The sequence below is a fragment of the Echeneis naucrates genome, chromosome 14 (assembly GCF_900963305.1).
Source record: "Echeneis naucrates chromosome 14, fEcheNa1.1, whole genome shotgun sequence".
Lineage (NCBI taxonomy): Eukaryota > Metazoa > Chordata > Actinopteri > Carangiformes > Echeneidae > Echeneis > Echeneis naucrates.
In genome coordinates this window covers 12,470,978-12,497,468 of record NC_042524.1, presented here as the reverse complement: position 1 = coordinate 12,497,468, position 26,491 = coordinate 12,470,978, and the positions used below count along the sequence as shown (strand labels likewise).

The window sequence follows — 26,491 nt, the reverse complement described above, 5'->3', positions numbered from 1 at the left end:
AACTGAAAGGCCAATAGGTTACATAGGTAGACAGCTTATATGACAAAATTAATGCAGAAAATATGAGAAGCTTTAATGTAACATCAAGATTTGGCACTTGGCAGGAAAGGAGTCTTTGAACTGTGAAATAAACTTTGACACAGTTTAAGACCTAAGAGTCATTCAGAAGGACTCTGATTACAGGGTAAAGTGGACTAACAAAGGCATGATAGATAGATAGACAGACAGAGAGGGAGAAAGAGTTCCACAGAAATTATTGACAGAATAGTTTCATACAGAAATGTTTAAGGCAACTCAAACAAGCAAAAAAAAAAAAAAAAAAACAATGTACACAACAAATTTTAAACCAGTCCATCCTTTCCTTTTCAACCATTTATTGGAGCTTCTGCATCTGAGCTTTAGGTCACTGTCCTGCTGAAGGAATGTAGAACTTTACCTCAAACCTAGGTTTGACACTGGGTACGTCAGTCGAAAAAGCCTTGGCAATCTTAATTGCTTTTTCTAGTCAATCCCTCTAGCACCATATTCCTATGACATAATAGCACACCAACAATGTTTTACCGTATTTACTCTTTTCCTTCATTCACTGTCAACAAACTGGTGTACTGGATTTTCAAATACCTCTACTTTGGCTTAGTTTACCAATAGCAAATTATACCAGAAACCACGTGGCTTATCTTTCTATAGGTGCATTTCCATTACCCATATAAACTTTGAAAGTTTATTCCTAAATGGAAACAATTTCACTCAAAATAATGCTTTGTTTGTTTTGTTGTTGTTTGTTTTTTTTTTTTTTTTTGAAGAAATATCACTTTTATTTAGTGCTGATATGTAATGGAAATACGGTTCATGAAAGTTTTTGTAAACAGTAGATTGGTGCTTTACACGTGCCTTTCTTACATAATCTATGCCTTGCTGTCAGTAGGCCTAATTTTGTGCAGGATACATTTGGTGTTTGTGTTGATTCACCAATGTGCAAATAGCCTCAGACATTTTGTGAAGATATATTCTGCCCATGAAATACAGGGATGCCAGTAATTTGGCCAAAACTGGAGATTTTGCATTAGAAGCTTTCTGTTATTATTAGCCAGTTTCCTAGTACACATGTAGGCCTACAAGTAAGGAGAAACAATGCAGATGTCAGATACACAAATGTGTTTAAGGGTAAACTGATGCAATCCTTCTGACAGGATATGTTTAATGTTGCGTCTATCTTAAAAATCTGTACTCCTGTCTGACTGCTGCAAAGATCCAGAAACTGTAAATTCGGTCATGAGCTTCTCATCCGTGGATCATGTCTGTCTAACCTTTGAAACATATTGTAGCTGCTGTGGTCTTTGAAGATGATGCCCGTCATCCCGTGGCACATGGCAGCCCAGCCCCGGTGATTATCAGTAGCGGGCGGTGTGGAGGACAGATCCTCCCCGGGCTGCTCACCGGAGCAGCAGAAGAAGAGCAGACCGAGCCCCGCCCTTTGACTCAACCTCGATCAAATGGATTTTTTATGTTGCTGATTTGTTTATGACGCGGTCCACAGGCTCCGGTAGCTTGACAGCTGATCAAGTGTGAGCTGTTAGAAAAAAGACGCGCTTTTGGTGTCTCCTTCCATGAGACACAGTCTGCCGCGAATAAGACATATTTGACACAGGACTCAAATCTAGTCAGCGGCAGGTTTTGGTCACTCGGACGACCAGATTACATCTGTTAGCCTAGCAACTGGCTAGCATACGTTGACGTTATGGCGTGACGTTGGTCGCTTGAGGACACCTGGGCCAAACATTTAAAATTATAACATCAGCATTGGGGAGGTAGTATATTGAGAAACAGACACATGTGTGCAACACCTACGCCATCCGCAGGTTAGGCTTTTAGGCAGCTGCCTGGCGACTAACTAAAACTAGCTAGCGAGCTAAATTCACGTTAGCATGGCGTCAGATACAAGTGACACCGAGGAATTCTATGATGCTGCAGAGGACGTCAACTTTAGTCCATCTCCTAAAGTGTAAGGAAACACGTTTCTATAACTCTTTGTGTGATTACAGCGGCCTAAATTTGCTTTATCTCACGTAACACACTGCAAACCACCTTGCAAACATAGCATTGGCAGCTAGCTGGTGAATGTTAAATTTGCTGAAATGCTTATCCGTCTCGACAGCGATTACTCTGCTTCCTGAAACAGGACCGTGGTTCAACTAATGTCTGCTCAGTTTTAAAGCAAATTCAATGTGTTGTGCAGTGTCACACAGGAAGAGTGTGCGCCAGCTGTTTGAAAGTGCAGAGACTGTCCCACCATACAAGTCACATGCTGTTACTCCTGAGATCTCGGGACTGTGATCTGGTTTGTTAGGAACGGGTTCATGTGAAAGACTAAACCAAGATATAGATATCAACAGTTCTGAGTGCAGTGCGACTCAAAATAAGTGAACACAGAAAACAAAAAAAATGGTGGAATATTGAGGTTTGGCTGGTGTTTACATCAGCTTGCATGAGCCGCCTGTTCAGTTCTCCCATGTAATGTTTGTGAAATTGTGATTAAAAAGTGATTTGTTGATTGTAAGTAAAATATGAGCCTGCTGCTCTGTGGGTGCGGCTGCTGCTGAAAGATCTCTCAAAGTAAATATGAGAGATAGAGGTCCTCTTGTAAATATAATGCAATCGGACAGGCATCAGGTATTAAACATGAATTGCTCAGAAAACGGAATCATTCTTTCAGAATACAAACATTCACATGATTTATAAATGGTTAGGGCTTAAAATGATAAAATGTCTAGATTTTCATATAGAAATTTGATTTTTAAATTTGTTTTGGGTGGTGTTTATTTAAATGTTGACTGTTGTCACATTTTTAAACTTCATCCCCTTGTGTTTTTAGGTCACCTGCAAAGTTTGTCATTCCTTCGCCGAAGGTATGTTCGTCTAAACCCAGGCACTGTTGAAACAAGGCAGTATCTGTTGTGCTGTGTTTCTGTCAGAAAGACTTGGGCAGTGCTAGTTTGAGAGTTGCTAAAGGCTGCAAATCCAGTAGAGATATCTTAGACAAGGGGTGGGATTTCATTCAGAGTCTAATCCAGTAGTTCTTGTCACATAGATTTAAATAGTTGTGTGTTGTTGTTTTTAATGCCATTTGTTTTTAGTACTTTGCTTATTACAAAGTAAAAGTTTGTTAAACTTGGACCTTAAGTAATCATGGTAGTTTTCCAGATTAAGGTACAAATGATGAATGGAATTAAATCCTGCTAACACAATAAAGGTGAAGGATGGACTATTTAGAGGAGACTGCATTGTTCACAGAAAGAAGCTACACCTGTCATGAGTGACTACAACTCAAGATAATGGTGCCTTGGATGAAAACATTAACGAACCTGTTCAGTAATGAGTTATTGATTGCAAATATTAAGCCTACTGCCATGATGTCTGCCTCCTCCTTTAGTCAGCTTGTGTGGCACTTTTGACAGCTGGGGAATGTAAATTAAATGGAAATAAGTCTTTTGTCATCTGGTCTTTTTGCCGGGCCTACCTCCCCCTGCAGACAGTTAAAACTGAAATTTAAATTGCATTTGCTCATGAGAGATTCCAAAAACAATCAAGACAGTTTTTAACCGATAGTGGAACTGCCCCAGGAATGATTATTGCTCACAGACCAGCATTAGCCTTGCATCTAAAAGTACCTTGGAAACATTGACTTGGAAGCAATTTGAAATTGAATGATGGAAGATTATTTAATACATTAATGAAATTGGTGTAAAGATCTTGGAACAGACTTGAGAGTAAATCTTAGTAGCTCCTCTCATGGCAAATCAACTGCTTCTAATAAAAGGAAAGCGGATCAAAAAGTTATCTGGGTGAGAAAACTATGGAGATATAAGAGGAAATGTGCTCATTATTTTGTATTTCTGAAATATTTTATTGCAGCTCTATGAATAGGATTCACCTAGATTGGATGTGCTTCACGAGCTATCTATAAATCAAGGGCACTTTTTCTGGATGTGTTGTAGGTTAATATGTTCTTTCTTTTGTTTTGTTGATCAGCTTTTACATAGATCTGTTAACCCTGCACAAGAAGTAAGCTGCAGGGCAGCCACATCTGAGACTCATCAGGATGATTCCCTACAAGTAAAGATTTTCTCTATTGTTGTACGCTATTACACAGGAGATAGCTGACAAGATCATGCATCATTTATATTTTGGAGTAAATCCTATTAGTGTATTTTATTTTGTATGAAAAGAAAACAAACATAACTCCCTGCTCAGTTCATAACTGTCAAAGTTGAAAGTGACACAGTAACACATTATAGAAATTGCATGTTCTGCAGTACATGTAAGACCCCCACCCACCCAAAAAAAAAAAGTATATATATGAGTCAAAATTTTCTCTTATGTGCAGATCATTGATAGTATCATTGAGGAGAGTCAAAAGGGAAGCGGTGAAGATGATGGCGAAGTGGCTCAGCTTCTAGATGAGCTACATGTCAATGTAGGAGAAGAGCCAGAGCTAAAGGAAGAGGTTCACGCTCAGGAAGTCCCTGTAGAGGCAGCTGTACCAGATATTGAACCTCAGCTTGTTCAGAGGCAAGAGGAACAACAGGAAAATGCAGCAACAAATGGAACATGCTCTGCACCGGTCCCTGACCCCACAGATCTCCCAGGCCCATCAACTGGGCCACAAGAACAAGTTCAGCCCCCAGACATCACCAGCACCATAGGTCGGAGTCAGCCATATGTGGTCATGGTGGCAGCAGAGGGAGAGCAGGGAGAGAGGCCTGCAGATATCTTAGATCAGGTCCCATTAACTGACAGACCAGCTGACCTGGACTCTTCTGGGCCTACAAAACCCCCACGTCAATTTACAGTGGAGCCAGACATTGTAGCCAGCACCAAGAAGCCTCCTCCCTCACGTCCACCCCCTCCTAGTGGTGGTCCTCCACCAAGACCACCTCCTCCGTCTTGGCAGATTCTGCCTTCCAAAAAGTCTCAGGAAAGTCCGAGGCCAAGTGGACTGGAAGGTACATTTTGACTCATAATGTATTTTGGAATGTTGAATTCATTGGATAAATACGTGTTGACATGTATGACTGCTGTAAAATACAGCTTTTAGAGCGATTGCCTTCTGCCTGTCCTAGTTATGTCAGCATAAGATTGGACTTTCTTCTCTAGACTCAATTGTACTGGGATTTACAAAGCATAAGAGAATGAATGACAAGCTTGGGACCGCCCAGTGTGACTATATTTAATGATGTTTGATGAGTCATGATCAATGGCTTCAGTCACAGAAAAACAGTGGTGGACAGAAAGAAGCTAAAAGTATGACTTCAAAAGATTTCACATATCCAACGACTACTGTTCACATTAATATCACTTTAGAAAGTAAAGTGTTTTAGGCTTATGCTGTCATCTCAAATCCTTTGCTATAAACAACCTTCATTATGTTATTTTTGTTGCTGTGAACTAGTATATTGAAAAGGAAATATACACAAATATTTCTATTTATGTATAGGTAGTGAAGGTTTTACTTATGCATAAGGCTGTCACCATCAAGAAATTTTAATTGCTATAAAAATAATTGTGAAAAATACAGATTAAGGATAATTCACATTTTAATTGTCTTTTTCTTTTTCTAAAGGTTTTATGCCATATTTATAAGATAAATCTGAATGAATGAATGAAAATATGACATTTCTGTTAGCTTTATCCAGCTGTCTTTATATAGATGAGTGGAAATGATTTTAGCAATTATGTAGAATGATCGAGGTCAGCTGAAATGAACTGCAAACAGGTGATTATGTAATAATTGTGACAGGCCTACTTATGACAGGACAAGCATCTAGGCAAAATGTTTTGTATTATTATGCTATATCAGCTGAAATTACCAACACCTGGACATGAAAGTAAAGCGGACAAAATGGAATACTGGTATTTCTGATCAATTGTTCTGTGCTGTTGTATCATTATTCAGTGTCTGCAGTTAATGCAGTCAGTGGTGTTGCTCTGGAGCCCTCCGGCCTTGTGTCTCCTGGCAGTACAGTGAGGAGTTTAACCAAAGAGCTGCAGCATTCCTTGGATTTGGCAAGTGCCACCAGTGGGGAAAAGGTGGTGACAGCACAGGTGAGTGAGATTGATCTCTTTTTACTGAAAACTACATGTGTAGCCATTGCTCATATCTTGTACTGTTGCACCATTACTTGGTTTGTTTCTTTAGGAAAATGAGGATGAACAGACTTTAACTCAGAGTGGAGGACAAACTCCAGGCCCTCAGCGTCCTCGTTCCAATTCTGGTAGAGAGCTGACAGATGAAGTAAGAGTTTCTTTTAATTGCCTTATTCAGTCAGCCAATAATATAACCTCTAGTACATGCCTTTAAATGAAATTTGCACTCTTTAAAATAGGAAATCCTGGCTAGTGTGATGATCAAGAATTTGGACACTGGGGAGGAGATCCCTCTAATCCAGGCAGAAGAGAAACTTCCTGCTGGAATTAACCCTCTCACACTGCACATCATGAGGAGGACCAAGGAGTACATTGCGTAAGTAGAGAATCTAAGTGTCATGCAGAGTTATTAAATGTGATTGGTACAGGGAGCTTTTATATTTACACTTTAAGTAATGAGTTAGAAACCAACCACAATTTCAAACGTTAATTGTAAACATGTAACCTCAATTCTGGTTCGCAAAATGAAAGCAATACATTTAAAAAAAAAAAGGTCATAAGGTAGCAAAGTTGAATTCACCAACTGTGGTCTTCGGGAGAAACAGTAAAGAATTTACACTTCGAATTCAAAAATAAGATGTGATTTTTATTACGATACAACACAGTGATCCAGGCAAGTGATCAATTTTAGTTCGACTTTCACATTTATTTTATTTACGTAGCACCAAATCATTACAGAGTTACAAGACAGCACCTTACATAGAGCAGGTCTAGACCAAATTCTTTATAGATTTATTAAAGAGACCTAACAAATCCCTCCATGGGCACGCACTTGGAGATAGTGGCAAGGAAAAATTTGAATTTAAGAGGTAGAACCAGACTAAGGGAGGGTAGCCATCTGCCTTGACTGGTTGGGTTGAGAGAGTGAGAGTTGGAGTTACAGAGGGTGAGAGAGAATGTGAGAGGGACAGAGAGAAGGCCGGGGTTGGCATGGGGTGTATAGGGGCAAAAGGAGAGAGAGAACAGGAGGAGGAAGAGAATAGATGCAAACAACTTCCAGGAAAACGCATTCTGGCAATGTTCTTCATTTGGATTCACACATAAATAAAACATTTTCCCAATGTACAAAGGTTTTTAAGACTCATGCATACACAAATGATCTTTAGGGGAAGTTGATTGAAAAAAATTTTCACCCCAGGAATGATGCAGCACAGTCGGACGATGATGACAAGCCTCAGGCACCACTGACAGACACAGACGGAGGAAAACTGAAACAGAAAACGTAAGGAAGAATGACTTGTAGGCTTTCAGTGGAAATTGACCCCACACCTCCTTCCACAACTATGTAATAGAACTGTCTCCCTTATTTTGTTAATTTCTACCTAGAACCCAGCTGAAAAAATTCCTGGGCAAGTCTGTGAAGAAAGCCAAGCATCTTGCTGAGGAATATGGAGAGAAGGCAGTCAACAAAGTAAAAAGCGTGCGTGATGAAGGTAATAGGACACAGTAGTTTTTTTTTTTGTTTTTTTTTTGTTAAGATATTATGCTTAATAGATGCTGTAATTATCTCTGCATCTTCCAGTAATACATCCAGCCTGATCAGGATAAATAATTTGGATGGTTATCTGATTAACTTGTCAAATCGAATCAAATCTGACTTATTTATATACTCTAACAAAGTTAGATCAAGGCACTTTAGGATAGAGAGAGATAGATAGGTAGATAGATAGATATGCTCAGTTCTAAACCCCAGCAGTCTAAGCCTATAGCAGCTTAGCTAACGAGTAAATGAACTTTTTAACCATAAGTGCTGTCATATAAAAAAGTTTTAAGCCTGGTCTTGAAAATTGCTGAAGTAGCCTGATAAATTAAAGATCTGCCTTCTGATTTTCTCTTGGAGACTCTAGGAGCCACAAATAAACTTCCATCTAGAGAGCGGAGTGGCCTACTAAGACAGTAAGAAACTATGAGCTCTCTGAGATATGATGGAGCTTGGCCATTAAGAGCTTTACATGTTAAAAGAAGGATTTTAAATTCTATTCAGAATTTTACTGGCAGGCAATGAAGAGCAGCTAAAACAGGAGAGATGTGATCTCTTTTCCTAGTTCCTGTTAATATTCATGCAGCAGTATTCTGAATCAACTGAAGGCCTTTCAGGGATTTGTTTGGACATCCAGATAGCAATGAGTTACAGTAGTCCAGCCTAGAAGTAACAAATGCATGGACAAGTTTTTCTGCATCCTTTTGAGACAGGATGCTGACAGAAAGCTGCCCTACTGACTTGTTTTATGTGAGGGCCAAGGGACATGTCCTGGTCAAAAGTTACTCCAAGGTTTCTTGCAGTGGAGCTGGAAGCCAAAGCCAAACTTGTCCGGCTAGAATTGCTGATTTGCATTCAATAATGATATTTTGGTCTGTGGGACTGGCATTCAGTGTGGCCTTTAACTCCTTTATGTATTACAACAATAGTTGCCTCCATCCAAGATGGTGCTGTAGTTTTAGATTCTACTGCATGATAAAATGCTTTTAACAACTGGAGAGAAGGCAGATCATTAAAGGGCTAATAAAATTCATTAACAGATCCATGGTCCAGGTTTTATGTTATTTTTGAGTGTCAGGATGAGATGTTTAATCTCCAATTCCTCTATAGGCTCATCTAATTCCTTAGCTATTGACAGTTTTATGTGGTTTAGGAACTCTGTGATTTTGATCATCTCAGCATGTGTATGTATTTTTATATAAGAATTTGTAAAACTGCAAAGGATTCAGCTATTTTATCCAGTTTTGTAATGTAGGCACCTTGTGATTTTTTTTTTTTTTTTATTTCTCTGTGCTGTATTAGATGATTGCTGTTTACGCAGTCTAAATTCCAATTATCTACTTGCCCTTTTATCATATTCGTATTATCTTTGGTTAGTGAATCTTTAGCTTCTGTCACTTTTATCTGATAGAGGACTATTAAGCTGCATGCCATTCTGTTTTTTTTTTGTTTTTTTTTTTTTTTGAGTGGAAAAAAAGTGTAAAAATGTTAAAAATACTGCTTTCTAACATTCTATATTTGCACAAGAGCCCACGCACGTGCAAGGGAAAGAACAGATCTAGTTCACATTTCCATTTGTCCTTGGATACTGGGGATTTTACAGGTTAATATAAATTTACCACTGACCTTTAAGGGCAGCATTTTATTACATTATTAAATCATCAAAACAAGGCAAGGCAAACAAATATATTTAATAATGCAGAATATTTCATTTCCTTTGCCCTGTGATTTTTTTTTTTTTTGCATTTGTCTGCATCTGTGGATCTATGTGCTAACTATGTGTACATTCAAATGTTTCTGTTCTCTTAGGAATCCAACTAATGTTTAACTGTTGAAAGTACGGCTATTAGATCTGGAACAAGCTTGAGAATTATGAAACTGGTGTGCATGCATTTTTTTTTTTTTTTTTGGGACTCTGAGCTGCTACAATGCCAGCACATGCTAAGGAAATAGGGATTCTCTTTCTGCCGGGAAGGTTTTGATAATCTCAGTTGTGCTTTTTATTTTGGGTGTACTCAGTGTTCCACACAGATCAGGATGATCCATCATCCAGTGATGATGAGGGCATGCCCTACACCAGGCCTGCCAAGTTCAAGGCCGCACACAGTTTCAAAGGTCCCTTCGACTTCGATCAGATTAAGGTTGTGCAGGACCTCAGTGGAGAGCACATGGTAATTTATTTATTTTATTTTATTATATTTTTTGTTAACAAGATAAGAGCACGAATGAATGCTGATTACATCATCTTTATCTTGTACTTAGGGGGCAGTTTGGACAATGAAGTTCTCTCACTGTGGGAGGCTGCTGGCTACTGCGGGCCAAGATAACGTTGTCCGCATCTGGGTCTTAAAGACTGCCTTTGACTACTTCAATAATATGAGATTAAAGTACAACACTGAAGGTATTCTTATCTATAAAATTTGGAGTTGTATAATGACTGGTTATTTCAGTTTAGACTCCTAGAAGCGTTTTCTGCAGAGAACATTATTATAATATGGCTTCTTTCAATTCAGGTCGAGTTTCACCTTCTCCATCTCAGGAAAGTTTATGCTCCTCTAAATCCGACACTGATCCTGGGGTGAGTGAAAATGCCTTGTTTGATCTTTGAGTTGGCTGGTTATTGCTGAAAATATTATGACATTTTAAGGTTTATTGGGACAGGTATTTCAGTGATGTATATTCTATCCTCTTGAAGCTTAATATTTTGCAAATGATGGTGCTCTTATCCTAGGCAAGTTGTGCTCCAGAAGACCCAGACATGGAGGATAGGAATGCTCCTTTCCGTCAAGTCCCCTTCTGCAAGTACAAGGGTCACACAGCTGATCTTTTGGACTTATCTTGGTCTAAGGTGACTTTGTGCTCTATGTACTTCTGTCCCCAACCCTCACATATTTTAGAAGTTTGTAGGACAGTTTTAAACTTTTTCTATTTTTGTCTTAATCTAGAACTTCTTCCTGCTCTCCTCTTCCATGGATAAAACAGTCAGATTGTGGCACATATCCAGGAGAGAGTGTCTCTGCTGCTTTCAGCACATTGATTTTGTTACAGCCATAGCTTTTCATCCCAGAGTAAGCTGAATCACCTTTCATTACTTGTCTCAGCGCAAATCAGACGATTATTCACTCTGACTCTCACAGTATTTATAGTAACACTAATTTCTCATTTCCCAGGATGACAGATACTTTTTAAGTGGCTCTCTAGATGGAAAGCTACGGCTCTGGAACATTCCAGACAAAAAGGTTGCGCTGTGGAATGAGGTGGATGGACAAACACGTCTCATCACTGCTGCCAACTTCTGCCAAAATGGGAAGTATGCCGTCATTGGCACTTATGATGGCCGATGCATCTTCTATGACACAGAGGTAACCAACCAGCTACCTTTTTTGTGCAAATAGTTTAGATTGCTCCCAGATGTTCTTATCATCAGCCTTGGTGATGACAGATTTTTGTGTTGTGCGTACTTCTCTGCCTGTACATGATGTAGCGTCTGAAATACCACACCCAAATTCATGTGAGGTCCACCAGAGGCAGGAACAAAGTTGGTCGGAAAATCACTGGCATTGAACCTCTACCTGGAGAGAATAAGGTATCTGATTTACACTACAAATGCATTTACGGTATGCTTAATTGATCTATCCTTATAGAAGTTTGTCCCAGATTTATTAAATAACAAATTCTCTGTCTCCCCTTGACAGATTTTAGTGACCTCAAACGATTCCCGCATTCGCCTTTATGATCTGAGGGACTTGTCGCTGTCTATGAAATACAAGGGTTATGTCAACAGCAGCAGCCAGATTAAAGCAAGCTTCAGGTGAGGAAGGTTCCTGTAATGTAGTTTTGGCTTAAACATCATGACCAGACATTGGTAATATCTATTACAGTAACAGTTTTCAGGTTGCATTAAAATCTTTAATGTAAAAACTGGTCTATTATGATCTTCTTGCAGCCACGACTACTCCTTCATAGTCAGTGGCTCAGAGGATAAATATGTCTACATCTGGAGCACTTACCACGACCTAAGCAAGTTCACATCTGTACGTCGAGATCGAAATGACTTCTGGGAAGGGATTAAAGGTAACTGCTGTATGTTGAACAACAAACAGCATTTTACTGCAAGAATCTGTCATAGTTAGCGTACTGTCTCTGATTGAACTGTCACTAACACTTTGCTTATGTTGCAGCACACAACGCAGTGGTCACCTCAGCAATTTTTGCTCCCCATCCTGGTCTTATTGTTCCACAAGAAACTGGGGCAGAGAAACCCGAAGCAGAGTGCAAGAGCCTGGACTCCACAGACTCAGAAACAATCCCCTCAGGTAAATATGCTTGAATTGACTCCCATAAAGATTTAATGAAACCAAGTTGTGACACTGCCATCAAATTATACTGTCCTTCGCAGGTGCCCTTAAGACAGATCACACAGAAGTTCTTCTCTCTGCTGACTTCACTGGAGCTATCAAGGTTTTCATTAATGTAAAAAAGTACTGAGCTGGTCAGGGGTTGTCAGCTCTTCATGTTCAGACCTGTTAGTTGGACATTGGTCCTGAGGACGCGGGACAGCCCTTCAGGAGTCATCCACTGTCACCTAACTACCTAATGGTTATTGCTCTGAGACAAAGAGCTGTCTATAGCTTTTTCAGCATAACAGGGACCTTAAAATAGATGAGTGAATGGGTGGAGGTAATGGACTTTACAAAGCAGAACATGGTGTGATTCCTTATCACAATACTTTTTAATACCAAGCAACTGTGAATGGTTTGTCATCATGAAAAAAATATCCCAAAAATGCCAAGTGTGTGTGGTTTTAGCAGAAACTACATCTACTCAGATGTGTACTGTATGAATAAACTCGCAGCTGAAGCTCAAGACTGAGTAAAGCCAGAAGGCTGTTGTAGTTGTAACAGTGCTCCCACATTTCAGATAAATTACATCAACTCCTAAGTGTAAGATGCTGTCCTAATGTCAGTCACAACCTTCAAATGTCTTGTGTAGTCTTGAAAGCAAAATGGTTTTAAATGTCATTTACAAAGTATTTGTGCCTATAAAATCTAGATCGCTTTTCTAAATTGAGCCTTTCAAGCTTTCCTCTAAGATACTGCAGACATTTCAGCAGATGACAGCACCTATGGGGTACAGGAAATCTGTATGGTTACTAATGAGTAGGGCTGGGTATCTTGCAATTTTCAGAAACAGTACTGGTTCCTAAGTACTTTTGATACATTTCTTTGATTAATGAAAGCACATTTCATTATATAGTATTGTAAATTTACTGTGTAACATTGCATACTTACTGCTTTTATAATAAGAACCAAATGAGACTATTAATTTCTTCAATAAAAATCCACAAAAAAGTTTGTTGAAAACCTTTTTTTTTCCCCCTAAAATCACCAGTTCAATAGAAAAAACAATGAGCATGTTTTGATACCTGGCCCTATCAGTCATGTCATCCACACACATTCATCACCAAGAGGGATTTATTTAGTGTCAGAACTTTGCAGCAACATTTCTGGTTACAATCTGAAAAACAAACATTAAAACAAAAATATATTTAATTAGTTACAGTGTTCAAACTTCATCATACAAAAGAGTGCTGATTCTTGCATGGCTAGTGAAACTTGGGACCAAGAGAGCAGATGTCAATCCTTTTAAAGAGCACTGCAGGGGTTCGTTGTGCAACCCCCCGGCACCAGCAAGCTAATCGATGACAAGGTCCAGAGTTTACAGTCAATGTTTGCTCTTCTTTGTCTTTTTGTGGGAGCGGTGTGGTGACTTTGACCGGGACTTCCTCGCCTTCCGGTCTGGAGATGGTGATCGGGAACGTTTTGACCACTTAGGAGACCTTGTCCTGTGAAAAGACACTACACATAAGGAACAGCAACGACCAAGCGTGAACAACTTTGTCATTAGATGAAATCATCTAATGGCACTTGCCTCAAGGGAGAGATGCTCTTTGATTTTTGAGTCTGCTCATCAGAATCTCTACTCCTTCCTTGTTTTTTGTCTGGATCTTCACTTCTTTTGCTCCTTCCTTTGTCCCTTTTGTTCTCCTTTGACTTGTCTTTGGACTTTGATGTTGATTTTTCATTCTTTTCTTCATCTTTTTCAAACTCCTGTAGTACACAATGTAAGACATCCCAGTGTGGTCACATTTATGCTTCTGTTCCCGTCATGGTGCAAACACCTGCTTGTAAAACACCAACCCTAGTTTGCGCTTAAAAGCATGCAGATAATCCACCAGAGGGGGCTGTTTAACCTATGTCAGACCAGTTCACCTACAGTAACGGAAAGTAAGATTTCAAACCTGCAGATCTATACATAATAGCAATGATTTCCCTACAGGTGGGGAAACCATGCTTGTTTATTTTATTTTAAAGATGGTGGTGTCTTTCTTTCACAGAAATCCACCATTCAGTTCACTCTGTGGACACATGTATTAATTCCTCTTTTTCTTTGGACAAAGTTCTCCAAAACTGACCACGAGGAAAGAACACATCACTCCCAAAGCATTATAAACTCTTTAGTACTGTACTCCAGCAAACAATATGTGTAATTGGCACAGTTAACTTGTAATATACCATCACAAGACATGAACAGTTGGGAGGAAAAAAGATAGCACCACTCCATGTCCCAGTAGACGTTGCACATGGGACTGAATCGGCTTTTGAGTGTCTCTGTAACACTGTTTGTTGTGTTTCATCTACAGAACTAATTAGCACTTTTGTACAATTTTCGCCATTTCCTTCATGATTAAAGAAATATTTCAATTACACAGTGATAGTTTTCTTCAGAGGCCTCCCACCAAAGAATAGTGAGTGTAAATAACTGTGGCTGATTGTAGTGGTAATACAGGAAGCTTTCTATTCATGTAAAGGCTCAAAATAAATGCAACACGAATTCAGAGCAGTTCTAAAAGAAGCTCTCCAGTAGCCCACCTTCTGTAGCAGCTTGTTTCTGTAGTGCTCCACTTGCTGTTGTATGGTCAGTCCAGATTTTCTCTGCCTCTTGCCAGATTCCAGCTCATCTTGGATCTTCATAACTTTGACCTGCATCACAGGTCAAAATAATCAGAGTTTCAGCGACTCTAACTGTGTTAAAGATTGATCAAGGCAGCTACTTACCTCCAGCTCTCTCAGCCTCTTCCTTTTGCTCTCAGACATTTGAAAACTTCTCAAGGAGCTCTGGAAGTCTGCACTGTCATATTTTGATGAACTGCAGGAGTCATCACTGCTGTCACACTCTAAATCCTCATCTCCATCCTGGGAGTTGACACTGTCACCATGAGGGAGAGGAAAACCAAACAATTCCTGTTTGTGTACACTGAATAATTTTCACAGATGGCAAAGTGAAAGCAACCATGCAGGCCTTACCTTACATTTACCTCATCTTCACTATCTTGCGCTTCCACTGTGTCCCACTTTGACTCAGCCTTGGCTGAGAGCAAAAGGGGAAAGATGAGCAGGAGAACAAGAAGCAGATGGATATGATACACGCTGCATCTTGACCCCATTTACCTTGAGAAAATGTTCCAGGGTTAGTTGTCTCCCACTTTGACAAAGGCACTCTGGAGAGAGGAACATTGCTGTCATCCACTAAGGAGGAAAGTAAAAAGAGACCGCTCTATCAAGACAAAGACAGGTTGGTTATATTTTCAAATACATGATGTAAACCTTTTTCTTATTAAAATAACCCTTGTATGGAAATTCTGTATTTTCACAGCTGACAGCAGGAACAGGAGACGGTGAACAGTGGTTCAAAGATGGACCTGTGATCTATGGTGAACTCACAGGGCATTCCATCAATGTCATCAATGGCAACTGCTAATGGAACACCGTCTATATCATCAACAGGGACTCCATCCAGAGGATCCCAACCCATGGGACAGCCGTCAAGGTCATCGGCAGGAGCTCGATCCAAAGGTAACCCATCAATAGGTGTGTTGTCCATCGGGGCACCATCCAGATCTGATGCTGCCTTCTACAAGGAGACAGACAAATGCACATCATTATGGCTGTGTGTATTGTTTAAAAAAAAAAAAAAAAAAAGGTGATGATTTCTAAATATTTAGCTCACCTCTTTTGTCTCTCTCAGCTCTTCCCCTGCTTTGGTGAAGCCCAGAAATATGTTTTGAAGATGGATTAGATAAGGCTCAGGATAGATTGCCCAGTCCTCCCATGCTCTAAAGCAACTCGTGACCTTTTGCTATGGAAATAGAAAAGAAAAGAAAAAAAGTCTTTCGTTTGATGATCTTGTTTTTTCGTAAAATGTCCTTGTCTGATGTGAACGAAAAATAAGATTACCTTAAACTGTTCAGCCTGCAGCCTCGCTTGAATGTTTTTATGTGCTGCATTTAGGTCTCCAAATATCTGTGTTAGCTTTGCTTCAAAGCTGACACAGAGACAGAAACACTTTTAGACTCTCAGATAAGGATGGAACAAAAAACAATAGACATGCTGTGCCAGGCTTAGTTGTAGGAAGGTCTCTTACTATTTTCGATAATATGATGCACCAACTACTTTGGCACATGAGTTGTGCAAGATGTCTGACACGAGATACAGTCTGGCAATCTGTGAGAGTAAAGGCGAGAGAGAGAGAGAGAAAAAAAAAAAAAAGGATACAATGTGAGTGAAGTATTCCATACTTCAAAAAATGCAGTCTGTGTTTGCTTGTATTAACAACTGAAAAGACGCCACTTACCTTCTTCTGAAGAGGTGTCTGAAGCAAAGAAAAAGATTCAGTGATGTGTCCCACTACTTCCTCTGCAGCATCTGCTCGCTCAAGACAGAACAGCATGGCATTGGCAATATCGTCTCTGCTTGGTGTGAGCTCTTTAAGCAATGTCTCCAGTCTCTGTCTGTGCCTGAACGTTGTGTACAGAAAAATCACAGGTTCATATTTGGCAACTCCCAAGTTTTTACAAACGCTTATGTTGCGATGCCTGCTAGACACACATACTCATTTCTGAGCTGCCCTTTCTTCAACTCTTCCTCAGGGGAAGCATCCTCCTCCACTTCAGCCCCCTCTTCACCTTTTTCCAAGTAGTTGTTTATGACAGGTGGTCTCCATAAGGAGCCTCCACGAAACATGCGGAAGTCTGTGGTTCTCCACTCTGCTGGTGACTCTCCCTGTGGATTATTAGACAGATGCACAATAGTTTGTTTTCAATAACTTAAGAATGTCTAAGGGGAAGGAATTTTGAGTCTTGATATCATTATTTCAATGGATATTCCCGAATTTGCAAAAATTTGATTAACAAAGAAATGATTAATTTGGAAAACATTTTAGTTCTTTCAGATAATTTACTGAAGGTTGCACCTCTTCATAAATAAACGTTTTGCTCCAAAGACAAACCTGGAGAATTGAGAAGAGTTTCCAGCGATAGTAAACGTGATCTTGGCTTTTGTTGTCAAAAAGAAACCTTAGGAAACAAAGATTGAGACAATTATTTATGTGCTTTATAAAGTCACAACAACAACACAACCGGGTACAGCAATGTTTACCTGTAGTCGGGATTGTTTTTCTCCTTGTTCATAATTATGGCTTCAAATACAGGACCTTCACGCACCACAAACTCTATCATCCTGTGAATAAGGAATAACAGATTCCTGTGGAGAGAGGGCAGTGTCAAACCAGGCTTTGTGTCCAAACCCATGCAGGCTTGTCTTTCTGTCTGTCAGTTACGGCATGAGGCCTCTAATGCCTTTTTACATTTGATTACTGGTCCATGCAAACTCCTGCATGACTGGCAAACTGAATGCAACTGACCTGAACAAATTTTATTATTCCTGCATCACTGTGCCAATGAAAGGTGTAAAAACAATCACTCAGTCACAGTGTCCATTCATCAACACTGACTTACTGTGGGCTCAAAGCCTCAAACAAATCATTTATGTGCAGCCATTTTACCTCAATTCAACTATTGTGGCTATGCTACACTTTTCTAACTCTGCTAGGCTTTCATTGGCCTTAACAAGGTTTAGCTCAACTTTGAAATGAATTTCAGCTGTATTTCAGTTATATGGCAACAAATTTATGATTGTCATTAAATGTGATGGCCTAAAAATTCTCACTTTCAAAGAAACTGCAAAATTCTTTTGAAAATGAACACATAAATCAGCATCAGACTGACAACATCTCAGCAAGCGGCTTCTGTCTACTGTATAGTTAATATGGACTTAAAATCTGAAAAGCATTAACTGGTGTACAGCATGTTTGTGCAGTGTTGCAGCTTACGAGTCTGATAATCCCCTGCAATTTCACATTCCTATGAGTCACCAGTCTAACTTTAATCATCACCTGGTTTGTTGTGGGGCACCAGCATCCAACTACCCCTGGCATAATCTGACTTGGTTAATGTTACATCTATCTGCCTTCTAGCTGTATCGGTCTGCAGTGTCTCAGCCAGCCCACGCCAAACCCAGGGCTCATGAATGTTGGTGTAAATCAAAGGTTCCTACAGTCATTAAAAAATCTATTACTATTTACTTTTCACAATAACACTGCCTAAATATTATGTCGCAAATATATATATCTATGTTTTTTGTATTTGAGCAAACAGAAAGGTAAAATACAAACATGAAAATATTTACATCCATTCATTGTAACTCTGGGGCCACAAGGACCATATACATCTAAATTAACTGTGAGTTGCAACCCCCAGCTGCAAAATGTCCATTAACAATATTGCAACACTGCAAATAGTTTGAAGTGCATACGTGGATACCATGTCCTATATGTAAAATACAATAACAACTCTTAGGACTTGGCCTTCCTGTATGACAGAATCTGTATGGATATAAGAACATTGCATCAAAGCCTCTGTCCTATAACACTTGTGTTACTAACAGCTGGTAAGTCGTAGCAAGAAGAGTGTGTGTACCTTTCGGTTGGGATAACCACTTTGACTACGGCTTCGGACAGAGTCTGTTTGTGAAAATATATAGTGAAATAGTGAAAATATTAAAAAGTGAGTACTTGTACAGATGAAACACTGCAGGATACATACAGCATAGAAAACGATGATAGCATCCATAGTTAGTGAAGGGGAGGGGGGGGTGAGCCTTATTACTCCAGTAAATTATTTATAAAATCCTTCAACCATCTAAGAAACCTAATTTAACATTTGGAATACACAGTCAAATTTTAACTGAATTTGCACATGACCATAACACTGCTTACTGTTATATGGCACCACATCAACTGGGTTATTAATTTAATTAATGAATAAACATGCAACATAAGCTTAACATAATCGATTAGTTTTGGTTCTTCCCTGTGGCTTTAGTCCAAATCAGTCAGAGAACCCACTGGAGTTTGAACTGACTGTATTTCAGTCAAACGTAAAGGCCAAATGACAAATCTTCAAGGCTCATCCTTCCATCACTTTCGATTTAAGCTTACTTTACATGAAAATATAAAGGCCCATAGTGGCAAAGGAGGAATAAAAATGGTCATGCAGACACCCCAGAGATCACAGATCAAGTTTACCTTGTCCAGTTCCCCCTTGGACATGCCCAGTGGCTTGGTGAAGTCATTGCGGAAGCGACCCCTTGGCTGAGCATTAAAAGGCAGGCCAGACGGAGGTGGCGGAGTGGCCCTAACACCAACCGGTGTGTAGAGAGGCTGGGGTGGAATGCGAGCTGGTTTTCCCCATCCCAGCTTCATTTCAAAACCCATAATCACTTTACCTACAAGAAAAATACATAATCCCCCTATCAGTCTGCAGCATAACCTTCCAATAAAAGCCAAACTGGGGCGGGTTATCAGATAGAGCTAATTTATAAGAGTAAACGATACCATCGAGTGCAGCCAATGCTCTCTCTGCATCTTTCCGTGTCATGAAAGCCACAAAGGCTCTGTTGGAAGTCCTGCAGCGTTCTTCGTCAGTACGGGGCCACATTATCTTCACACTGGCCAGAGGACCATACTTACCAAACTCTTTGCAGAGCATCTCCTCGTTCATCTAAAAAAGGATAAAAGTGAGCAGTGACACATGTTCTTCACTATCACCCAGAGCCAACCGACGACAGCGTGCTCCTTTACCTTTGGGCTGATGCAGCTGATGTAGAGGTTAGTGGTCGTTGGCACTGTTAGGTCATCATATAATGCTGTTTGGGGGGAAAATATGGATCGTGCTTCGCATGATTTTAATATAAATGACATTTTGAACTAATTAAACATCATTGAACTTGGACTCTTACTTGATCGCCCTGATAATGGTATATCCATTTCTCCATATCCTCCTCCAGATTCATTTTTCTTCCTTTTATATCTTTCTTCACGCTCTTCTTGTATTCTGAATATTTCCATGCATATAAAAAAAGTGGCTTACGTAAACTAAGAAGACATCAGCTGTTTTAATTGAAACATGGCATCAGGAAGATATTCAAAAACACTTACAGCTTAAGTTCTTCCTTGAACAATTCAAGATTGCTCTTCTTCTTTTCTTCTGCTTTTCTTTTAAATAACTGTTAATCAAACAGACAGTCACAGTGGCCATTATTAGAACAGATGGATTTGTACAGCTGAACTGGCCAAAGTGAGAGATGATAAACAACATTTAAAGATTACTATGAATATTACATTTGCATTAATACCAATACTAATAATTATGCCATTCCATAAACTTTACTTACAGACTTTTTGCTGTCAGCAGATGATGCTGGTAAAACATTTTGGGACACAGGCAAAAACTTTGTTGCAGGTCGATACACCTTACTTTTCTTGACCTCTGCTGCTTCCTCCTCTGCAAAGAGAACAGATAAATGAGCAATGACACCAACACAATTCACCAGGCGTACCAACTGTAATTTAGGAAAAGGCGAATCATATCTGTAAGAACAAGAACAGTTATTGTTAGTGGATGAAATTTAGTACGCATACTAAAAATACAGGCACTGACAAATATATATGGTCCCCTGTTTCACTGTTGAGTCACCTTGGTAGTAGCAATTTCAGTTCGCTTTCAGTTCTCTTTTATTTCATTTTAGGAACAGACAACCCGCAATTGATGTTTTGTCCAGAGAGAGGAACAGAACTATGAAGTAGTTGTTTCTTTTCATAATGACAAGACTGAAAGTCATGAAATTCTAGCTGCTGACCTTTAGTTGCATTCACGATGCCACCACGAACAAACGTTTTCACTCCACTTTTCTCACTGGTCTCAAATGACGCCAAGAACTCTTCAAAAACCTCTGCTGCCTTTTCCTCCTCCTAGGCATCCACACACAAACATACATTTCATGCAATATGTGTTTCATAGTTCACTGTTCATCAAATACACAATTCAAAGATTACAGATTGCTCATATGCATTTATTTCATGAAAACATGCATCCCAGTATAATAAAAACCCAAAATAAATTTTTATAAATTAAGGGCAATAAATAATACATGTAATATTATACAATCTCCTTACCTTTTTCTTGAGCTCTTCTTGTTCTTTCTTTGTGAGTGTTTTGATAGGAGTAACAGGTTTTCCCTTTCTATCTGCCATGCTCAAACTGCAAAATAAAGAAATATAGAACATAAAAAGAGAGGGGGGGGGGGGGTAATTTAGTAATTAGTTTAAAATTTCAAAAACGGTGGCAGTGTCATACAGATCTCCAGACCTCACTGTGTCTAAACAATCTCAATCCTCTCATTTGTAAGACTCAGCCCAGGCCACTTTCCTGAGCCCAATAGTGGAAAGTCAGTATGTAAAGCGTGTTGAATGACATGGATCACTGACTCAGCTCTCACATCCCTCATGTTGCTGTGTGTACAGACTGCATCACTTCCACGGTGATCGGACGCCTGGCTGCTCCTCTGGGGACCAGATCAGGACCGACACTTTTCGGTCGTCGCTTTTACACCACCTCGGGGTCAGATGGTGGATGAAGTGTTTGTGATGACCCACATTCATGGAAACCTGGCATTTGAACAACTACCAGGCTGGCAAAAGCCAAGTAACTCCAAACACACAATGTGGTTACTTGAAGAAGATGCTAATCGACACAAACACACAGCTGTGGGTTCAGCTTTGGTCCTTCAGGACTCAGGCTGTTTAAAGGGCCTGACTGAACTCCAGCCATCCTCTCACTTTGCTAACGTTAGCTAACATTAATCATTAGCTTAGCTATAGCCGCCTCGGTGAGAAGGGCAGCTAGCGTCGGCCTTTAATAAGCACTTCTGACTCCGTCTGTCATTTTTCCATCTACCATGACAATCGGAAGAGCAGACCCGGACACCAACATCTGTCTCTGTCTCGGTCGGTAGCATCTCTGCTAACTCCGTGAGCCATCCAAGCGGATCCAGAGGTCGGCTAGCTAACACGGCGGTCTGATGGGATCCTGTAAACGCGGCAAAGCGCCCAAAAGACCAAACAACAAATGATCAGAGCACGATGCATGCACTCCGCTCCATACCTCAGCCTAAGCCGACTCTCACGGCGTGTGTCATGCTACTGCTGCACCATATTTTGGGCTACGACGACAATGGATCTCTATCACAACATGCTAAAGAGGCGTGACATCCGACTGCAGCCGTGCGGGGAGGACGGCTGCTTGGCTGCTGAGGCCGGTGATAAACGAGCCTGTCCAGACCTCATGCATATTCATGAAGCACAAATCCCACTTTCCCGTGCGTGCTGTAGTTTTCGACACATGCGCCTCTTTTTGTTTTGTTCTGGTTCTCAATAGCAGACGTGACTTTCACTGCACAGAAACTCTTGAGGGATCAAACCCTTGAGATTATTCACACCGTTCGTCATTTTGGTAGGAATATCAATTTGAATGCAAATAAACTAAACGGATATCCTTTTAAAAGTACTCATTGTTGTTATATTATTATTAACATACACGTTTTCGATTAATTACTATCGTGGACTATTCATATAATGAACACAGGTTCACTAAATAAGACCTGCATTGGTGAAATGTCACTTAAGCAGACGTTACTAATTTCACTACTGCTGCTGCTACATCTACTACCACCTACTACTCATAATAATGATGATGATAATAATAATAATAAAATTGTCAGGATTAATTTTGCTCCTAACAACTGTAAAACTCCATATAAATTTTGGAACAGGTTTGTTTGTGCTCAGAGAAGACAGTGCACTTTCAGTTATTTAAATTGAGGGAAATTACCTTGACTGTTATTGCCAGAATAAAATTGCCACAGCCAAAGCCAGGTATGAATGAACTGACCATACCTTCTGGGCAATCAGGGTGATCTGAGAGCCACTCAGGGAGCTTGGGGGTCGGCCATAATGGCACTTGACTGACTAGAATGACTCAGGTGCATTTGCGCCAACAGTACTTGAGTGTATTTTGGCCAACCGGAGATCAAAACTGAGTGACCAGAGGGCCAGTGAGACTGTTGAGGTGGCCTAAAGGGCATTGAGCCACTTTAGTGCCCCTCCAGTGTGATGGAGCACCCCAATATGTATACTGATATTGTGCTTTCAATAAAGCTGCTGTAGGAGATATCGCCACAGACCATGTAGGGGTTAGTATTTGGCTTGGCATTACCTTTTCTAAATGTGCTGTTCTGTTTATAATGGTCATATGGAATATTTGATGCACATTTAGAAGCACATGACACCACAGGACAGTGGCACTCTATCTGATATTGGCTTTCATCGCACTGATTCACCCTAGTTTGTCGGGAACCTCCCACTCGCCGCCTGGCATTTGGAGCTAAACTATGAAAATCATATTGCATGGGGCCTCTTTCCCCTGTGTGCTGCACTGGGGCCTCTGGTGAGATGTTAGTTACAGCAGGTGGAAGAAGGATAAAAGCCTAAAATGGCCACCTAGCCCTGCTCACCATCATCACCACCATCACCACCATCATCACCATTGGCGGCGGCAGCAGCAGCCCCTCCACCTCAGAAGCCCATCCCCTAGCGTCCGTCCCGGGAATGTACCTTGTCTGCGCATGGGCGGAGGAACTGCCGCTGTGCGCTGTTATTATTGTAGGAGTAATTTCTTTTTTACGAAAATGGCGTCTAGTCAGGGAGGTGTGGGAGCTGTCACGGCTCTACAAAGCCATCACTACTCCAGCGGACCTCACTGGAGCCCCGGCGTCAGCCAGTTTCAGCAGCACCAGCAGCAGCACCACACGGCCCGCAGCCTGGACCGGGCTCTGGACGATGCCGTGTGCTCGGGGATCCTGAACCTGAGCGGCAGGAAGCTGAGGGAGTACCCGGGGATGAGCTACGATCTGACCGATACAACACAAGCAGGTGGGTGGGCGTCCGGCCGCGTACGCGCAGACCACGAGACTACGAGAGAGTCCGTCGGTGCCCCGGTGCGCTTCATTCAGTAATGCGCTCCTGGATTTGCGCGTCAGTGAACGCAACGCGGCCGCATTGTGAGCTGGTTTCAGTGTGATTTCTATGGAAAGGGGCGCACTTTGTGTAGGTGACAACATCTAAACATAGCTTCCGACCGCTGTTCGGGCTGCTGTAAAAATGCACACATCAGCCACATCCCGGCTGTAATTCCCCTCCACCCGGCGGCTCGGTGGTGTCTGCCTTGTGGTTGTTTTGGTCGACGGCAAAAGCTCTCAGCTTTTCAGCCCCCCCTGAGACACATGAATGAGACGGCAGGCGCACCCAAGTCAGGCGCTGTGCAGTGCTTTGCACACCGAGCTGCGGCTGCTGTGGCACCGGACAGCAGGAGCAGAATATGAATGAACCCGCAGGCTGAGGTGTGAATTCCTGGCTCCCTGAATATATCATTTGTAGGGCGCATGTGATAGACGAGCATGCTTTCTGCAATTTTCGGCTCAGCCAGACAAAAGGTGCTTTAGCCGACTACTTGCAGCCTCACCCCCTGCCTGGCTGCATGCATGTGGCTTTATAACCGGGAATCTGCCAGAGAGGAGCAAGACGCTGCTCTGCTTTTGGCTTCATGTGTTGGCTCGTGGCTATTTATCTGATCTTGGGGCGTGCATTTTGATGCCTTTCTGCAGGAGATGATTTGGAGAATTTTTTATTTTAATATTCTTTAATATCCTTCAGATGGCCAAGTCAGTCAGGTGGCCAGTATTTTTTTTCCTAATAGCTGTGTTATCAGGGTATTAAACATCATTGTGTAAAAAAGGGCTGCTCTAAACTTTTACAAAAGAAAGACCCCAAAATGGAGCATTCTGCTGATGCTCTTTTGCTGCAGGGAACCCAACGTAGGAGGACATGTTGTGCAGACATGCATCTCTTTATCCTGTAGGTAATTAGAGCAAATATTCGTAAAATCTAATTTTTATTCATCATCATGGGGACCTTCTATGCAATTATCGTGGACTGTGAGATGATGGTACTGTCAGTGATAGTCTCCTCCTCCTCTGAGCCCACATACCATATGGTGTTACTCTGGCAAGCCCCTGGTTTGTTTGAGAACCATCACCACAGGGGATATGAATTTTCTGCTCTAAGGTTTTGGTACATCTTCACACCCATACAAACCAGAGAGAATCCAACCCTTCATCTAAACCAGTTTTATGATTTCTACATGGAATCAAATTGAAGTTATAACATTTGTAGCAGATCATATTATGTAGATTATAATAAGCTCGGCTGCTGATAGTTAACAGATTTCTCGTCACCGTCATTCTGAATGCCCAATGTTGCTTTTCAGTGTCAGTGGTCCTGTAATGCAAAGATAGTGGCTTCTACTCATTGCATGTGATGGATCCCAACCCAGACAAGAACCACAGGATTTTAATTTGTTTGTGAAAAACCTATTAACCTGTGGAGATGAAGCCTTACGTATAATGTGCAGACTGCCTGTCATGAGGGGAGCACAGATACAACAGAAGGCCGATACGTACTGTTTATGGACAGCGATGGTACGCTGTACCAACATTCAGATCAGCTTATCTGCCAAAAACATGATCAGTGTTCAAATCTGTCAAAATCAAAGCACACAGGATTTTTAAATAACTGCATGTAATATAACAGTGACAGAGATCTACGAGAGCCTACATTTACGTCCCGTCTTTGTTCTCTTAGTTCGAGTGAGACTAATCCAATCTCTGTGAATGCTGCAGTCGTTTAACTTTTTTTTTCCCACTTCTTCATTTCAATGCCTTGGAGAAAAGGCGTGCCAATGCAAAGTCTCACTTTCAAATGTGCAAAGAGAGATCAACACAACACAGCGACATCTACACATCACATACAATCTGTGCTGTGAAAAGAAACAACCTTACAATTCTACAAGCAGCCTTTACATTTCTGTGTCATTACCGGGTCGATCACATCCAAAGCTTTTCAAACAGAATAAAAGACAGGCTCATTCATATTTAATACCTACTCTGGAAAATAAACCCATCTCTGATTTCACTGTCTCTGTTTGGTATTTGAGGGAGAAAACTGAGGTTAGTCTACAAGTGTCGGCTCTCCTCAGACATTAAACAGCAGCAGTCATTTTGTATGCTGGCTGGTCCCAGTCTGCGCATCTCATGGGTTCATATATTTTATAGTGTTTGTCTGTGCTGAACTCAATCTTCACACAGCCTCTACTAATGATATGTCGTTGGAAAGTGCTGAGTTTCCAGATTCTCTTAATGCAAAGTGTTTAAGATCCTTGTATCGCTGCTGCATCAGACCTTTATCATGCCAAACACACATTTGTGTGCCTGTGAGTTTGTCAGTACCTCTTGCACTTTTCATTTTTTGGTTGTAAAATTTGAAAAGACATCAGGGTTATGACTGTGAACACCAGGAACCTTTTTGTTTTGGCTACATTGCCTTCAGGCTTGTTCACATAGGGGCATCTGGTAACAGGTTTACTTTTCTGCTGCCCTAGTTGAAGGTTGATGTGAA

At 40.8% G+C, this 26,491-nt stretch overlaps 3 protein-coding genes across 7 annotated transcripts in view; 2 read left to right on the top strand and 1 right to left on the bottom strand.

The window, feature by feature from the left end:
- Positions 1–1,480: 1,480 nt before the first annotated feature.
- On the top strand, positions 1,481–13,047 carry wdr44 (WD repeat domain 44). Its single transcript, XM_029518895.1, has 20 exons — positions 1,481–2,002; positions 2,873–2,906; positions 4,030–4,113; positions 4,385–5,003; positions 5,954–6,102; positions 6,197–6,292; positions 6,384–6,520; positions 7,343–7,426; positions 7,531–7,637; positions 9,704–9,855; positions 9,947–10,085; positions 10,198–10,262; positions 10,416–10,532; positions 10,630–10,752; positions 10,855–11,046; positions 11,169–11,270; positions 11,380–11,495; positions 11,631–11,758; positions 11,866–12,000; positions 12,084–13,047. The coding sequence occupies exons 1-20, from the start codon at positions 1,926–1,928 to the stop codon at positions 12,170–12,172; spliced, it is 2,745 nt and encodes a 914-aa protein (XP_029374755.1). The 5' UTR covers positions 1,481–1,925; the 3' UTR covers positions 12,173–13,047.
- Positions 12,587–22,211, bottom strand: LOC115053974 (U2 snRNP-associated SURP motif-containing protein). Its single transcript, XM_029518896.1, has 24 exons — positions 22,086–22,211; positions 21,098–21,182; positions 20,782–20,893; positions 20,317–20,426; positions 20,081–20,148; positions 19,882–19,976; positions 19,724–19,788; positions 19,478–19,643; positions 19,169–19,368; positions 18,561–18,604; positions 17,182–17,286; positions 17,033–17,099; positions 16,637–16,806; positions 16,379–16,541; positions 16,169–16,248; positions 15,982–16,069; positions 15,755–15,883; positions 15,469–15,658; positions 15,196–15,273; positions 15,052–15,115; positions 14,803–14,953; positions 14,617–14,727; positions 13,616–13,794; positions 12,587–13,529 (listed from the first exon to the last, which is right to left on the bottom strand). Exons 2-24 carry the CDS (start codon positions 21,173–21,175, stop codon positions 13,409–13,411), a joined length of 2,634 nt encoding a protein of 877 aa, XP_029374756.1. The 5' UTR covers positions 21,176–21,182; positions 22,086–22,211; the 3' UTR covers positions 12,587–13,408.
- Positions 22,212–23,662: 1,451 nt separating this feature from the next.
- Positions 23,663–26,491, top strand: part of lrch2 (leucine-rich repeats and calponin homology (CH) domain containing 2) — a 31,070-nt gene continuing 28,241 nt past the window's right edge. For all 5 annotated transcript variants that reach the window (XM_029519165.1, XM_029519166.1, XM_029519164.1 and 2 more), the window contains exon 1: positions 23,663–23,911. In XM_029519165.1, coding sequence (XP_029375025.1) covers positions 23,668–23,911 — 244 coding nt within the window. In that variant the 5' untranslated portion in view covers positions 23,663–23,667. The remainder of the gene's footprint in view (positions 23,912–26,491) is intronic.

Excerpts from the sequence above, each read along its gene's own strand:
- wdr44 (XM_029518895.1), top strand. The coding sequence starts at position 1,926 with ATGGCGTCAGATACAAGTGACACCGAGGAATTCTATGATGCTGCAGAG. Across the intron at positions 2,003-2,872 it reads TTTAGTCCATCTCCTAAAGT|GTCACCTGCAAAGTTTGTCA; the intron begins GTAAGGAAACAC and ends TTGTGTTTTTAG. Across the intron at positions 2,907-4,029 it reads TTGTCATTCCTTCGCCGAAG|CTTTTACATAGATCTGTTAA; the intron begins GTATGTTCGTCT and ends TTTGTTGATCAG.
- LOC115053974 (XM_029518896.1), bottom strand. The coding sequence starts at position 21,175 with ATGGCAGATAGAAAGGGAAAACCTGTTACTCCTATCAAAACACTCACA. Across the intron at positions 15,659-15,754 it reads AGCTGAGAGAGACAAAAGAG|AAGGCAGCATCAGATCTGGA; the intron begins GTGAGCTAAATA and ends GTCTCCTTGTAG. Across the intron at positions 15,116-15,195 it reads CCCTGGAACATTTTCTCAAG|CCAAGGCTGAGTCAAAGTGG; the intron begins GTAAATGGGGTC and ends TTTTGCTCTCAG.